General features: G+C 45.2%; 1 protein-coding gene across 1 annotated transcript in view; it reads right to left on the bottom strand.

Annotated features, from left to right (window-relative positions):
• The window catches only part of LOC110486761 (kinesin-like protein KIF1A), a 185,676-nt gene that overhangs the window by 27,721 nt on the left and 140,236 nt on the right, over positions 1–17,719 (bottom strand). Inside the window, exons 31-38 of the mRNA XM_090182482.1 lie at positions 17,531–17,621; positions 17,223–17,341; positions 15,023–15,078; positions 12,957–13,065; positions 12,077–12,143; positions 10,886–10,970; positions 10,663–10,768; positions 5,576–5,602 (exon numbers count right to left, since the gene is read on the bottom strand). Coding sequence (XP_090038608.1) covers positions 5,576–5,602; positions 10,663–10,768; positions 10,886–10,970; positions 12,077–12,143; positions 12,957–13,065; positions 15,023–15,078; positions 17,223–17,341; positions 17,531–17,621 — 660 coding nt within the window. The remainder of the gene's footprint in view (positions 1–5,575; positions 5,603–10,662; positions 10,769–10,885; positions 10,971–12,076; positions 12,144–12,956; positions 13,066–15,022; positions 15,079–17,222; positions 17,342–17,530; positions 17,622–17,719) is intronic.

Below are 17,719 nucleotides of genomic sequence, written 5' to 3' on the forward strand. Positions count from 1 at the left end.
TTTATGTTTTCAATAAACATTTGGAGGAAAAAATATAGTTTACATGTTGTCAACAATCTAAGGCCAATCCCGTCTGTTTTGACCTATAGTTGAGCACGCTTCGGTTTTGTTGCTAAACAACCAACCAACCCTATATCCCCAGTTCTCATCTATCCCCACTGTAGGGGATGGAACATCTCCCAGTTCTCATCTATTCCCACTGTAGGGGATGGAACATCTCCCAGTTCTCATCTATCCCCACTGTAGGGGATGGAACATCTCCCAGTTCTCATCTATTCCCACTGTAGGGGATGGAACATCTCCCAGTTCTCATCTATCCCCACTGTAGGGGATGGAACATCTCCTAGTTATCATCTATCCCCACTGTAGGGGATGAAACATCTCCCAGTTGTCATCTATTCCCAATGTAGGGGATGAAACATCTCCCAGTTCTCATCCATCTCCACTGTAGGGGATGAAACATCTCCCAGTTCTCATCCTCCGGTGAGGAGGTCACTTCACATGGCTTCAGATGAAACAGAACCATCTTCCACTCTCCTTCTCCTCTAACTCCTCTCCTTCTCCTCTACCTCCTCTCCTTCTCCTCTACCTCCTCCCCTTTTCCTCTACCTCCTCCCCTTCTCCTCTACCTCCTCTCCTTCTCCTCTACCTCCTCTCCTTCTCCTCTACCTCCTCTCCTTCCTCCTCTACCTCCTCCCCTTCTCCTCTACCTACTCTCCTTCTCCTCTACCTCCTCCCCTTCTCCTCTACCTCCTCCCCTTCTCCTCTACCTCCTCTCCTTCTCCTCTACCTCCTCTCCTTCTCCTCTACCTCCTCTCCTTCTCCTCTACCTCCTCTCCTTCCTCCTCTACCTCCTCCCCTTCTCCTCTACCTACTCTCCTTCTCCTCCACCTCCTCTCCTTCTCTTCCACCTCCTCTCCTTCTCCTCTACCTCCTCTCCTTCTCCTCTTCTCCTCCACTTCCTCCACAGAACCATCTTCCACTCTCCTTCTCCTCTAACTCCTCTCCTTCTCCTCTACCTCCTCTCCTTCTCCTCTACCTCCTCTACTTCTCCTTCTCCTCTACCTCCTCCACTTCCTCCACCTCTTCTCCTTCTCCTCCACCTCCCCCTCTCCTTCTCCTCTACCTCCTCTCTTTCTCCTCCACCTCCTCCCCGCTCTCCTTCACCTCCCCTCCTACTCCTTCTCCCTCTCTCCCCCACCCACCTCTCCTTCACCTCCTCTCCTTCTCCTCCCTCTACTTCTCCTCCAGCCCCTCTCCTTATTTAGTCAATACATTGATACATGAGGTCTTCCCGTCAGCAAATGATCACACCTTGAAACCAGTTATAACTAGTTATGTTCCTGGCCCGCCACCAAGCACGACCTTAAATCTGAAAACGCTCATCCAAGCTGAGAAATGTAAGAGGAAACTAATGTTTCAATAGGCCATTAAAAAGAGGCAAAAATCACAACATTCAGACGTTGAGAGCCGTCCGTTGGCTTTTGACGACCTGGTGTGAAATCTAGTGGTGTGTCTGTCAGAGGAGAGAGGAACGGAGAGGTACTGAACAGCTGTTATATCGTGGGAAGCATTTTACTGTTAGGTCTACACCTGTTGTTTATGAAGCATGTGACAAATAACATTAGATTGTATTTGAATAGCTGCTGTAGTGGAGTTGTGTCTATGGCCCACTGGGATCACCATTGGGTATTCTCCTGACATCCTTTCAACTTCTAACTACTGACCTCGCTGCTCACGCACACACACACACACACACACACACAAACACAAACACACAAACGCACACACACACACACACACACACACACACACACACACACACACACACACACACACACACACACACACAGCAAGTAGCGAATGGAAAGACAGAGACTGCATCCTCAATGGCACCCATATACCCTCTTTAAGGCACTACCCATAGGGGCTCTGGTCATATGTAGTGAACTATAAAGGGAACAGGGTTCCATTTGGGACACCCTCCCAGTGATTGAGTTAGGGGAAAGAGCTACTGCTGATGTAATGGTTACAGGATTACAGTTGAATCTTAAGTGTCTGAAACAACCACTGACTTAGCCTGCCAGCCAGGATACTGTAAACGAGGTTCCGTATGAACGTCAAAAGTCTTCAGTAATACTGAGTAATCCCTACTGGAACACAGTTTCCCTTGCTGCCCAGAGAGCTCCTTCCCGTCGCTGGGATCTGATGGGACTCATGGTCTGCATCTCAAATTGTACCCTATTTCCTCTTTAGGGCACTACCCATAGGGCTCTGGTCAAATGTAGTGCATTATATAGGGAATAGGGCTCTGGTCTAAAGTAGTGCACTATATAGGGAATAGGGCTCTGGTCTAAAGTAGTGCACTATATAGGGAATAGGGTTCCATAGGGCTCTGGTCTAAAAGTAGTGCACTATATAGGGAATAGGGTTCCATAGGGCTCTGGTCTAAAGTAGTGCACTATATAGGGAATAGGGTGCCATTTGAGATAAGGTGGAGGAAGATACTCTCAGTTCCCTGGGATGTGATGATGGGAGGAGGGACATAGCGTGGTCCCAGATCTGTTTGTGTTGTCTTGGAAGGATGTGGTTTTAAAGTTGTTGTTGATATGTGATGGGAGGAGGGACACCGTGTTACAGTCCTGGGGTAGCTAGCTATATTCGGCTCCTGGGGGAGGCTACACTCTGTGCTGTTTTCATGGAAACGAATAGATTGTATTCTGGGATTACTTTCTTACAGCATGGTTCTCCAGCGTAACACAGACAGTAGTGAAATATCAAAAACAAAAAATGTATTTCATTAGTAAGATGCTATCAGCTTATTGATGTCTATTTCTAAAGCCTTGGGTGTGTTTTTTTGGAAGATATCGATGACATACCTTTATACAAAAGCTTAAAATGATTTCGGACCTCCTTACAATGTTTCCATGTTTATTTTTGAAAATATGTATTTTTATCAATGCCATAACCCTTTAAGCAGGACACACAAAATTAAAATCAGGATCATTACTGCCCCCTAGTGGCCGTTGCAGAGGTTTGCGACAGGTGAGGAAATGGTGCATGGGCACAATTCAGGCTAGTTTCACCTCATCAAAAAGGTCTTATTTGTAACCTTCCAGAATAATCTGCTGGTTCAGGTTAATAGTTCATCCAGGCGTAAGGTAACAGTGTCAATAATAACAGTTAAAGTATGGACTGTAGGTGACACGTGAATGACCCTCGAATGTCTACATTCTGGCTTGTAGCTTGTTTTGTAAAAGTTCCTGTGCAAAAGCACAGGCCAAAGATGAGACAGAAGCTGAAAATTATGGCCCCACAGCCAGCCAAGTTCAGACACAGCCAGCCAAGTTCAGTACATACTGTAGAAAGCAAAGCAAGCCATGCATTGCAGCCTCCATACACCATCAGCTTTCATCCGCAACGCCAGAACCAGCAGTCCCAGCCAGCCCCAGACCCAGCAGTCCCAGCCAGCCCCAGACCCAGCAGTCCCAGAGAGCCCCAGACCCAGCAGTCCCAGCCAGCCCCAGAACCAGCAGTCTCAGCCAGCCCCAGAACCAGCAGTACCAGACAGCTCCAGAACCAGCAGTCCCAGCCAGCCCCAGAACCAGCAGTCCCAGCCAGCCCCAGAACCAGCAGTCCCAGCCAGCCCCAGAACCAGCAGTCCCAGCCAGCCCCAGAACCAGCAGTCCCAGCCAGCCCCAGACCCAGCAGTCCAAGCCATCCCCAGCCCCCAGACCCAGCAGTCCCAGCCAGCCCCAGATCAAGCAGTCCAAGCCATCCCCAGCCCCCAGACCCAGCAGTCTAAGCCAGGGGTCTGGGCCCTAGCCTTCAGCTCTAACTTCAGCCTCAGATCCCATTGTTTCACGTCAGATAGAGCGACAGCCGTCTGCACTGATCCGTCTGTTAACTCGCAAACAATCATGGGAATAACTCAAAACAAGTCTGGCTACAATATTCTGTCATAACATTCTAATATCATCCTCAAAAGAGTCAGAGTTAATCTTACCAAAACTATAAACCTGTAGCTAATATTGACTTATTTTTTTTATTTTTTTTATGAGCAAATCTTCCCTACCTAATTCTACATCTAGCAACAATGTTTTGTGGTAGTAGAATCAGTATTTATGACATTCAAAATGTGTCTGCTTGCTAGCTGAACCAATCCGAATGAAATGATGGACATCGTTGGTCAACGCTGACTCTTCCCTCTAGCTGTAGTGTAGTGAAGTTCTAGCTAAACACACAGATTAGTTTTCGTGATATTTATTTTTCCGGCCGTGATCAGTGTTCCGCCGAGTTCTACAGCCAAGCTGGCCTCTGTGACGTCGCCACCTTGGCCAAATGTTACAACGTATCAGTGTTCCGCCGAGTTCTACAGCCAAGCTGCTCTCTGTGACGTCGCCACCTTGGCCAAATGTTACAACGTATCAGTGTTCCGCCGAGTTCTACAGCCAAGCTGCTCTCTGTGACGTCGCCACCTTGGCCAAATGTTACAACGTATCAGTGTTCCGCCGAGTTCTACAGCCAAGCTGCTCTCTGTGACGTCGCCACCTTGGCCAAATGTTACAACGTATCAGTGTTCCGCCGAGTTCTACAGCCAAGCTGCTCTCTGTGACGTCGCCACCTTGGCCAAATGTTACAACGTATCAGTGTTCCGCCGAGTTCTACAGCCAAGCTGCTCTCTGTGACGTCGCCACCTTGGCCAAATGTTACAACGTATCAGTGTTCCGCCGAGGTCTACAGCCAAGCTGTCCAAATGTTACAATGTAGCGAGACACAGCGCCAGCTGTCAATCAGATACGTGCTGATTTTTTTTTCAGAGAACAGTCCTGTACAACTTCAACAACAAAAAGATGTCAAACTAATAACCGTAATGGCTATTGCACTAAGGCTGCTAGCTGGAGCAAGTTTGATCAGCCGATCAAGCATGGTTTACCGTAGTAGCTAGTGTGTCATAGTTACTGAGAGTGGAGTGATTTTCAGAATTAGGAACTAGTATTAGCTGGATGTGCAAAATATAGATTTGTAAAAAAAAAAATTAAATGATTTCCACGTCCTACAAGACAGATCGGTTGACGGACGAGTGACGCCATCTGACGTGATACAATGCCCTCGGACCCACAACAACACAATGCCCTCAGACCCACAACAGCTCAGCAACAAACACACAATCCAGGAGGAGGAGGAGGGTGGGGTGGGGGGGTGCAGCACAGTCCCTCAAATCTCCTAAAGAGGGAGAGTAGGAAACAACAAAGAGAGAAAAACAAAACAGGGGAGGAGAGAGAGAGAGAGACAGAGAGAGAGAGAGAGAGAGAGACAGAGAGAGAGAGAGAGACAGAGAGAGAGAGAGAGAGAGAGATACAGAGAGACAGAGAGAGAGAAAGAGAGAAAACCCACAGAGGAAAACAATGGGAACTGAATGATGGATGGATGACTAGAGTTTAAAATTAAGTGAGAGTGAAGAGATTAAAATAGATTTTACAGGAACACGACAAGGAGATGTGTTATCTAATAGTAAATAGTTTTTTACTGAATAGTAGAATGGGAGGAGAGGGATTTGATATAAATCATATACCTAGGCATGTCCGAATCAAGAAACTGTCTGCAAAAACACAATACAACATTGTGTTAGTGGAGTGGACTGGAGGGAGAGACACGTCAGCAGCAGCATGTTGTCCCTTACTGATGACCTCACAGCAAATCTGTTTGTTCCTGTATGATGGCAGCAAGGGCTATGTCTGAGGAATGGTTTTTGGGTTAAGGGAAAGGAGACCAGCAAAGCAGTGTGGTTAAACCATAAGAGAGGTCACAATACCAGTACATAATCATAAGAAAAACATCGACATAACTTGATAACTTCGGAAGTTATACGCTAACAAGCCCCTACTGTTGGTAGTACAGGAAAATGCAGGGCTGTGCTAAGTGAGTTATGGTGTGTAGTTACGGGGTGTAGTTATGGTGTGTAGTTAGTGAGTTATGGTGTGTAGTTATGGTGTGTAGTTATGGTGTGTAGTTAGTGAGTTATGGTGTGTAGTTATGGTGTGTAGTTATGGTGTGTAGTTATGGTGTGTAGTTATGGTGTGTAGTTATGGTGTGTAGTTAGTGAGTTATGGTGTGTAGTTATGGTGTGTAGTTACGGGGTGTAGTTATGGTGTGTAGTTAGTGAGTTATGGTGTGTAGTTATGGTGTGTAGTTATGGTGTGTAGTTAGTGAGTTATGGTGTGTAGTTATGGTGTGTAGTTATGGTGTGTAGTTATGGTGTGTAGTTATGGTGTGTAGTTACGGGGTGTAGTTATGGTGTGTAGTTAGTGAGTTATGGTGTGGAGTTATGGTGTGTAGTTATGGTGTGTAGTTATGGTGTGTAGTTATGGTGTGTAGTTACGGGGTGTAGTTATGGTGTGTAGTTAGTGAGTTATGGTGTGTAGTTATGGTGTGTAGTTATGGTGTGTAGTGCTGGTTTGTAGTCATGTTGTGTAGTTATGGTGTGTAGTTATGGTGTGTAGTTATGGTGTGTAGTTATGGTGTGTAGTGCTGGTTTGTAGTCATGTTGTGTAGTTATGGTGTGTAGTTATGGTGTGTGGTCATGGTGTGTAGATATGGTGTGTAGTTATGGTGTGTAGTGCTGGTTTGTAGTCATGTTGTGTAGTTATGGTGTGTAGTTATGGTGTGTAGTGCTGGTGTGTAGTTCTGGTGTGTAGATAAGGTGTGTAGTTATGGTGTGTAGTCATGGTGTGTAGATATGCTAAGTGAGTTATGGGGTGTAGATATGCTAAGTGAGTTAGGGGGTGTAGTTATGGTGTGTAGACATGCTAAGTGAGTGAGCATAGGACATCAGTCCAGTGCACGGTGGATATGTGGTCTTGAAATGGCAGGAGGGTGTGTCCCATGAGGATCAACATTATCCATCAACGTTTTACAGCTGCTGGTACAAGCTATACTCCGTAGGGTCTTATAGATCTATGTGAGGATGGGGACAATTAGTTTAATAATGAGGTGAGAGGTGAGTAGCAGTGACCAGGGTGAGAGGTGAGTAGCAGTGACCAGGGTGAGAGGTGAGTACGCAGTGACCGGGGTGAGAGGTGAGTACGCAGTGACCGGGGTGAGAGGTGAGTACGCAGTGACCAGGGTGAGAGGTGAGTACGCAGTGACCAGGGTGAGAGGTGAGTACGCAGTGACCAGGGTGAGAGGTGAGTACGCAGTGACCGGGGTGAGAGGTGAGTAGCAGTGACCAGGGTGAGAGGTGAGTACGCAGTGACCGGGGTGAGAGGTGAGTAGCAGTGACCGGGGTGAGAGGTGAGTAGCAGTGACCGGGGTGAGAGGTGAGTAGCAGTGACCAGGGTGAGAGGTGAGTAGCAGTGACCGGGGTGAGAGGTGAGTAGCAGTGACCAGGGTGAGAGGTGAGTACGCAGTGACCAGGGTGAGAGGTGAGTGGTCAGCTGGGATGACAGATGGACATACAGAACCCAGCAGCAGACACGCTAGCAATAAGGGGAGCGTAGTGGTGACATAGTGGTGACATAAATAACCTTCAATATAACAGGACGAGGTTGTTAATCAAGCCAGTTTACAGGCCTACTCATCTGAAGGATCCGCGTCAAGTATTTGATCGAAAGGATGGATCACAAATCAATATGATCAATTTTGTACTAGAAATGTTTTGTTTCGTGCCACCTGTGCAGAAGGACGGGTAAGTCTCGTCGTGTCGTCTTTCTCCCCACTGATCATGTGACCTCCTGCTTCTAGACAGGTAGAACCACATGTTTATTTTTTATTTTTTTACCAAGCATCAGCTGCTTCAGTGGAAGAAGAGCGGGAGAGGAGGAGGGGTTGGAGTGGGGGGGGGGGGGGGTTGATAAAGCCTCTTTGCGTGGAGGTTGGTTGAACCAGTCAAGCTGTGCATCTTGACCGCGCGAGCTTCATCAAGCGCTCTGACCCATAGTCGCCTCACTATGAGTCATAGCCATGCATCAGCCTGTGTGCAGTGTCCGACAGCTCCACCATGTCTTACGAGCGATATATTCAGCATTGGGAACGGTGTCCGGTCACCTGTGAAAAGGACAGGAGCTGACCGAACACTCCTTTGGCACAGTTTTAAAGAGCGTGTTGTGCTAGAGTCGATCCTCTGGGGGAGGCTGACGTAGAAATAGAATGGATAGAACGGCCCGTCGACCATTCAAGTCAACGATATGGCACACATACTGTGTACGACTGGAGGCCATTGCGAGTTTCACCCGTGAGTTTACCAGTCAAATTGGCAGAGTTTAGAGGTTCCCGAAGCCCGTTCTATTCATTATAATGTCTGTGGAGTTTGCTCTGTGTCTGTGAGGTGTTTGTGGGGGACGGGGGAGAAGGGTGTGGGGGGGGGGGGGGGACAAGGATGGTGTGGCTGGCTTTAGATGAGAGAATGTGTCTCCAGAGCACAGTACTCCAGAAGATTAACGCATGCTAGCGTTTCCATAGTGATCGTGATATTTCATTTTTTTGAATTCCCGCCAAGGACTGTAAATTCAAAAAATGGCAGGAGAAACACAATGATAATGAAACAGAGTGGTATTGTGTTTCCTTGGTTACGATGCAAATCTAACATTTTCAGAACTGTAAATGAACTGTATAGTATGAAACAGTTCAAAACAAGGTTATTAATTCCAACAAAATAACAGCTGGAATGCTCTATATAACTTATATATTGAATAGAATTTACACTACATGGCCAAAAGTATGTGTACAGCTGCTCATCGAACATCTCATTCCATTGGAGTTGGTAGCCCGTTGTGCTGCTATAACAGGCCTCCAGTCTTCTGGGAAGGCTTTCCACTAGATGTTGGAACATTGCTGCTATAACAGGCCTCCAGTCTTCTGGGAAGGCTTTCCACTAGATGTTGGAACATTGCTGCTATAACAGGCCTCCAGTCTTCTGGGAAGGCTTTCCACTAGATGTTGGAACATTGCTGCTATAACAGGCCTCCAGTCTTCTGGGAAGGCTTTCCACTAGATGTTGGAATATTGCTGCGGGGATGTCGGAGATGAGCATTACTGATGTCGGGGCACTGATGTTGGGCGATTAAGTCCTGGCTCTCAGTCGGCGTTCCAATTCATCCCAATGGTGTTCGATGGGGTTGAGGTCAGGGCTCTGTGCAGGCCAATCAAGTTCTTCCACACTGATCTCGACAAACTATTTCTGTATGGATCTCTCTTTGTGCACTGGTGCATTGTCATACTGAAATAGAAAAGGGCCTTCCACAAACTGTTGCCACAAAGTTGGAAGCACAGAATCATCTAGAATGTCACTGTACTCTGTAGTATTACGATTTCCCTTCACTGGAACTAAGGGGCCTGAAACATGAAAAACAGCTCCAGACCATTATTCCTCCTGCACCAAACTTTACAGTTGGCACTATGCATTTGGGCAGGTATCGCTCTCCTGGCATTTCGCCAAACCCAGATTCATCAGTCGGACTGCCAGATGGTGAAGCGTGATTCATGACTCCTGAGAACGCGTTTCCACTGCTCCAGAGTCCAATGGCGGTGAGCTTTACACCACTCCAGCCGACGCTTGGCTTTGCACATGGTGATCTTAGGCTTGTGTGTGGCAGCTCCGCCATGGAAACCCATTTCATGAAGCTCCCGACGAACAGATATTGTGTTGACGTTGCTTGGAACTCGGACAGAGGACAGACGATTTTTAACGCGCTTCAGCACTCGGCGGTCCCAATCTGTGAGCTTTTGTGTTCTACCACTTTGCGGCTGAGACGTTTTTGCTCCTAGACATTTCCACTTCACAATAACAGCACTTACAGTTGACCGGGGCAGCTCTTGGGAGGCAGAAATTTGACATACTAACTTGTTGCAAAGGAGTCATCCTATGACTGTGCCACATTGAAAGTCACTGAGCTCTTCAGTAAGGCCATTCTACTGCCAATGTTTGTCTATGGAGATTGCATGGCGGTGTGCTCGATTTTATACACCTGTCAGTAACAACGGGTGTGGCTGAAATAGGTGAATCCACTAATTTGAAGGGGTGTCCACATACTTTTGGCCATTTAGTGTATATTGTCAAATCATAACCAATCATCAAACATAACATAGTATTCAGTTGTCTTGTGGGTTATCTCTGATTATAAACTGGGTGGTTTGAGCCCTGAATGCTGATTGGCTGGCATCCGTGGTATATCAGACCGTATACCACGGGTATGACCAAACATATATTTTTTACTGCTCTAATCACACTGGTAACCAGTTTATAATAGCAATAAGGCACCTCGGGGGTTTGTGGTACATGGCCAATATACCACGGCTAAGGGCTGTGTCCAGGCACTCCGCGTTGCGTCGTGCATAAGAACACCCCATAGCCGTAGTATATTGGCCATGTACCACAGCCCCTCGTGCATTATAGATGAAATATCCTGCGTTCCAAATGCAAGCCTATTCCCTGTATACTTCTTTGTGTTTGTGTGTTGGTCATAAGTAGTGCACGGTATAGGGAATAGGGTGCCATTGGAGATGCAGTGAATGTCTATGGGTCCCTACGATGGGTAGAGTCTGGTAGGGTCCCTACGATGGGTAGAGCCTAGTGGGTCCCTACGATGGGTAGAGTCTGGTAGGGTCCCTACGATGGCTAGAGTCTGGTAGGGTCCCTACGATGGGTAGAATCTGGTTACATACCTGTCCTCCTGCATGGGCTTGACATGCCCAGCCGACAGGATGTTGAGTGACAGGATGTTGGGGTCTATGATGGCATCGTCCCCCTCGGGAGAGTTGCGGATACGACCTGGTGAGAGGAGGAGGAGGAGGAGGAAGAGGAGACGTTAGAATGGTGCGTTTGATAGATATTGATGTTGTTCATAACACAGACACATGGTACACAAACAGTCTTGAACCGACTCACCCACAACCAGTTCCCGGACATCCTTCCACTCGATGTCTCCACCTGTCTCATGAACGATGGTCACAGTGACGCGCCTCTGGATACCCTGAGAGGGGGAGTGAGCGAGAGAGGAAGCATTATGTTCAGAAAGAGGAAACAGGAAGCATTATGTTCAGAAAGAGGAAGCATCATGTCCAGAAACAGGAAGAATTATGTTCAGAAAGAGGAAGCAGGAAGCATCATGTTCAGAATGAGGAAGCATTATGTTCAGAAACAGGAAGCATTATGTTCAGAATGAGGAAGCATCATGTCCAGAAGCAGGAAGAATTATGTTCAGAAAGAGGAAGCATCATGTCCAGAAACAGGAAGAATTATGTTCAGAAAGAGGAAGCAGGAAGCATCATGTTCAGAATGAGGAAGCATTATGTTCAGAAACAGGAAGCATTATGTTCAGAATGAGGAAGCATCATGTACAGAAGCAGGAAGAATTATGTTCAGAAAGAGGAAGCATCATGTCCAGAAGCAGGAAGAATTATGTTCAGAATGAGGAAGCATCATGTTCAGAATGAGGAAGCATCATGTTCAGAATGAGGAAGCATCATGTTCAGAAGCAGGAAGAATTATGTTCAGAAACAGGAAGCATTATGTTCAGAAACAGGAAGCATCATGTTCAGAATGAGGAAGCATCATGTTCAGAATGAGGAAGCATCATGTTCAGAATGAGGAAGCATTATGTTCAGAAACAGGAAGCATCATGTTCAGAAACAGGAAGCATTATGTTCAGAAACAGGAAGCATTATGTTCAGAAACAGGAAGCATCATGTTCAGAAAGAGGAAGCATCATGTTCAGAAAGAGGAAGCATCATGTTCAGAAAGAGGAAGCATCATGTTCAGAATGAGGAAGCATCATGTTCAGAAAGAGGAAGCATCATGTTCAGAAAGAGGAAGCATCATGTTCAGAATGAGGAAGCATCATGTTCAGAAAGAGGAAGCATCATGTTCAGAAAGAGGAAGCATCATGTTCAGAATGAGGAAGCATCATGTTCAGAAAGAGGAAGCATCATGTTCAGAAAGAGGAAGCATTATGTTCAGAAAGAGGAAGCATTATGTTCAGAAAGAGGAAGCATTATGTTCAGAAACAGGAAGCATTACGTTTATACAGAACACATCAGTTCAATCATAACATACTTCTCCACTCCCTGAATGACCTACCTGGTGCAGCATGAATGTCCCATGGCAAGGCATGCCTCCTCTGTGGTCCACTCCTGCTGGGACGTAGCTGTGGGAAACAGAGACAACCATCGTTTATTTTCCTGCACGGTAACAAGACTCTCGTCGATTTTCACATCGGCCAATAAGTAGTTAATGCTGTCGCTGATATTGTTTTTACTCTGGGTTCTTACATAAACGTTCTACGTTGGGTAATGGATTTCTAAATGTAAAATCGTCCGAGACTGCAGTCATCTTTAATTAATTTAGTTAACTCTTTCTTGAACTGCACTGTCGGTTTAAGGGCTTGTAAGTAAAAGCATTTCACGGTAAGGTCTCCACTTGTTGTATTCGGGCGCATGTGACTAATAAAGTTTCATTTGATTTCGATTATTTGATCATTAATAGAACATTATTAAGAGTATAATGTTATAATATTGATCATGGATTAGCAGCGTCTGTTGAGGTGAAACTGGAGCTTTGCCTCTGCGTCTACAGTACTGCGTTAATGTCCATGTAATGTAATACATCACTTACAAAATATTCCCAAACAATTGTTTCCCTCTAGGTAGTATGGGGTAGTGTGAATATTGGAAGGTAGCCTATAGTAATCATTTGAGAGTGGTGAGATGGAATACATCATGGAATTTAATATAGAGCACATATATAAGGTTGTATATACACTATAGTAATTTAGTATTTATATATATATATATATATATATAGCAATTTAGTATTTATATATATATAGCAATTTAGTATTTATATATAGTAATTTAGTATTTATATATATATATATCGTGCCTTGTATATATATATATATATATATATATATATATATATATATATATATATATATATAGTATCTCTGTGGGATACTCACTCTCCACTGGCCTCCAGTTCGCAGATCTCAAAGAACACCATGAGGTCATACTTGCAGTGGCAGGGCCCGGCTGTAGGGCGCATCAGGGTAGTCAGCTTGGTGGCAGGGACTAAAAAGGAGGAGGTGAAGGGAGACAAGGTCATCACAACAAGAGACTCAGTCTTCAGTAGCAGGGAGCAGGGAGAGCTGCGACAGGAAGAAAGGTTTTAAAAAAGAGAGGGGGGGATGAGAATAACGCCGGGAGAGATGGAGGAACCACTCAGTACAGTCCTGCAGAAAGGCAGGGTAATCAATGCAGCAGTCATCCCTTAACAATACAAGGATGTGCCTGTGAAAAATTACAATCTGCTAAAACTACCTGTAATTATTTGGGTATGTTTACAATATTTCTCAAGGGAATAATGCTTCTGGATAAGGGTATTGTTACCAAGTAGCTCAGGTCCTACAGAAAGAGAGGTCAAGGTGTGATCGATCAAAAGCACGCCAACACAGATCTTTTAAAAAAACAACATCAAGCAATAAATGATTGTTCATGGTAACTACAGAAGCTGAAAGCCCATAGATCCATTTGAGGAAGAGATCACAGGAGGAACTCTCGGGGGAAAAAAAAATCAACCAGACAGGGTAACAGTAGACACACGACAAGGCAACGAGACGAGAGCCTGTGGAAAAATCCCTGAAACACAACCTCCTCTTTTTATATCAGTTGGTAAGATATATATATATTTTTTTTTATACTGAACTCTGAGTTGATAACAGAATGTATTCACGTATTCATGTGTTTGTCTATGACTACGATCTATTTGGTCATCTATTGGTGCTAATTTAAGATGTCTGTTTCTTTATCTGATTCACAATTTATCATCTTGGCTGCATTTCCACAGTTCGGCCCAATTATTATATTTTCCCCATTTATTGGCAAAAGATCTGATTGGTCAAAAGTGTCATGACATCAGATTTTGTCTGCCTGTGTAAATGCACATCGGAGTGATATAACAAGAGGTTCGTTTCAAGGGACTTTCATTGGCCCAGACACACAGACAGTAACCAACCCGGTTTCTGGGCTCTGATAACTGAACAGATAGAGAGGGGCGGGGCTGGAAGACTGGGTGGCCCCTCCCCCTCGAGGAGGAAAGAGGCGGCCAATCCGGCTGCGGACAGGGCGTGGCCTGACAGAGAGTCCACCAGCGCCCCATTGAACACCTCTGGGACCAGGTAGCGAATCAGCTCCAGCGTCTTCTCCCGGTCGGGCGGCGTGTCATCGTCGGCTACTTCACAGTCACATGTAGAGTAACACGTAGCCAACAACATTGAACTAAGCTGACGTGACAATACACAGCATAAGAGTACAGCCGACAGCATCAAGCGTGACGTTACATAGACTAACAGAACACGAGCACGTAGGCAATGCAACAGACATGCGCTGTAGGTAGCAACATAGAGTACACAGGCTATACAACAGAATGATACACACTGTATGCTGTGTACTGTGTGCTTTGTGCTGTGTGCTGTGTGCTGTGTACTGTGTGCTGTGTACTGTGTGCTATGTACTGTGTGCTGTGTGCTGTGTACTGTGTGCTGTGTACTGTGTACTGTGTACTGTGTACTGTGTGCTGTGTACTGTGTGCTGTGTATTGTGTATTGTGTACTGTGTGCTGTGTACTGTGTACTGTGTGCTGTGTACTGTGTACTGTGTACTGTGTGCTGTGTATTGTGTACTGTGTGCTGTGTACTGTGTACTGTGTACTGTGTACTGTGTGCTGTGTACTGTGTGCTGTGTACTGTGTACTGTGTGCTGTGTACTGTGTGCTGTGTACTGTGTACTGTGTACTGTGTACTGTGTGCTGTGTACTGTGTACTGTGTACTGTGTACTGTGTACTGTGTGCTGTGTAATGTGTACTGTGTACTGTGTACTGTGTACTGTGTGCTGTGTACTGTGTACTGTGTACTGTGTACTGTGTACTGCTTCAAAATAAAAACAGACATATCTTTATGTAGATCCATTTTTTCGGGGGTTGAAGTCTATTTGTTTACTAAGACTGAATACAATGGTTCTGGTGCTTACCTGGTTTGGACAGGGGCATGACTTTGGGGAACTGCCTTCTGCAGGGACGCAGAGGGCTGCTGGGAGAGAGACAGGTACAGTAAGTTATACAGTATGTTACCGTCACATCGAAAAGACCGAAGATAAGTTTTCCCCCAGAGCCTTCGTAGCGTTAAGATTATCGTTAGAACCTTCTAGTAACTTCTAGTAACAGAGGTGTTTCCCAGAAACCTTTGTTAGTACCTTGGCTCTTATAGGACGACTGCACTTCCTGATTTGGCCTCAATTTAGATTTGGTTAATAAAGTAGTGGCCATGACTGATTTAAAACACAAGTTGGTTTCGTGTTTGTACACCTATTAGTTTTCTCATAAAATTATTTACAATAATTATATATGAATTTCTACAATTTATAGATGGTTAAAGTTTTTTTAATTTTTTATCATTTATATTTGGACTATTGGAATTGGAAAGTATTGTCCAATGTGCATTGTGTAATTTACAGATGGTCCCTAACAAGCCCCATAGGGATATCCAAAGTAAACCCACATTTACCACGAAGGATTACGATTGGGCCACATGGGAGCTGCACTTTCTGACTTGTTGCCAGCTGTGGGCGGGATTGAAAAAAATTCAAACTTCATTTGATTTGTGATGCAATCAAAACTCGGTTTTGGATGAGCCTGACTTTATGACCAAAGTTATCCTATTTTTTAAAAATATTTTTTTTACACTTTGTTGTAACTTTTGGTCAGTAGAATAAATGTTTCTGACTCATATTGACGGATGCTTTCTAAAGGACACGTTTTGCTTCTAAGTGGGCAGTTGCTCTTCAGAAACACGTTCGCGACGTCTATGAGTGATCCAGACCATTCTCAACGCAGACGTCTATGAGTGATCCAGACCATTCTCAACGCAGACGTCTATGAGTGATCCAGACCATTCTCAACGCAGACGTCTATGAGTGATCCAGACCATTCTCAACGCAGACGTCTATGAGTGATCCAGACCATTCTCAACGCAGACGTCTATGAGTGATCCAGACCATTCTCAACGCAGACGTCTATGAGTGATCCAGACCATTCTCAACGCAGACGTCTATGAGTGATCCAGACCATTCTCAACGCAGACGTCTATGAGTGATCCAGACCATTCTCAACGCAGACGTCTATGAGTGATCCAGACCATTCTCAACGCAGACGTCTATGAGTGATCCAGACCATTCTCAACGCAGCCAAAGTGCATCGTTTGTTATTTATCCCGCGTTACTTCATTCACACAAGATCTCCTCGAAACAATCATGGCCGCCGATTAACTACAGAACGAAGTTGACAAAAAAAATACAAAATTACCAAAGCACTGCATCTCAGCACAAGAGGCGCGATTACAGTCCCTGGTTTGATTCCAGGCTGTATTACATCCGGCCGTGATTGGGAGTCTCATAGGGTGGCGCATAATTGGCCCTGCGTCATCCGGATTTGGTCGGGGGTAGGCCGTCATTGTAAATAAAGAATTTGTTCTTAACTGACTTGCCTAGTTAAATAAAATAAAATTGTGTGTGAATGGTGTGCCCAATCTGTGACTTAGTATTGGGTAAGCCTAATAAACTACCTCAATAGCCTATTTGCAACCATAGGTGGTTAATATATCTCCAGGAGATGATCCGTCACACACCTACCAAACGTTCTCTCTACGTTCTTGTTTTGGGGGGAAACACACCTATCAAACGTTCTCTCTACGTTCTTGTTTTGGGGGGAAACACACCTATCAAACGTTCTCTCTACGTTCTTGTTTTGGGGGGAAACACACCTATCAAACGTTCTCTCTACGTTCTTGTTTTGGGGGGAAACACACCTATCAAACGTTCTCTCTACGTTCTTGTTTTGGGGGAAACACACCTTTCGAACGTTCTCTCTACGTTCTTGTTTTGGGGGAAACACACCTATCAAACGTTCTCTCTACGTTCTTGTTTTGGGGGAAACACACCTATCAAATGTTCTCTCTACGTTCTTGTTTCGGGGGAAACACACCTATCGAACGTTCTCTCTACGTTCTTGTTTCGGGGGAAACACTCTTTAAAAAAAAATACAAAATTTGTCTTGTAAAAAATAACGACGACTCTGGTACGATCAACGTAACACTTAGGTTACATCGCAAGTGGGCAATGAGGCCCTGTCCATTACAATGAACATAATGACGAGAGTGACCAGCGACTACTGTACCTGATCAGGTCCTTGCACAGAGCAGGGAAGGGCTGTTTCTGGTAGTGACCAAACACCTCAAACACCATAGGCTGGGTCTTGATATAGTCCACAAAGGATTTGGTGACCTCTACAGCAATCTGTTAAACCAATAAACAGATAGCTAGTTATAAACACCTGAGAAACAAAAGCATATATAACCATCACATTTGTGTATTTCATTCTTCATGCCCACTGCATACTGTAGTACTCACTGTAAAACACTTTGTGACAACTGCTGATGTAAAACACAGAGCTTTATAATGAAATGTGATTGATCGACTGCTTACGTTCTGTACGTGGTAGAAGCCCAGAGGAGGGCCTCGCCCTGTGTTCTTCAGAGGCTCTGTGGAAAAGGCCTCATCGTGACAGTGGATGAAACTGTAGGTAAACCCGAACGAGAGAGAGAGAGAGAGAGAGAGAGAGAGAGAGAGAGAGAGAGAGAGGGAAGGGCTTGTTAGCTACCACTCACAGTCTGT

This window comes from Oncorhynchus mykiss, chromosome 1 (assembly GCF_057628025.1).
Source record: "Oncorhynchus mykiss isolate SJ-2025 chromosome 1, ASM5762802v1, whole genome shotgun sequence".
Classification (NCBI taxonomy): domain Eukaryota; kingdom Metazoa; phylum Chordata; class Actinopteri; order Salmoniformes; family Salmonidae; genus Oncorhynchus; species Oncorhynchus mykiss.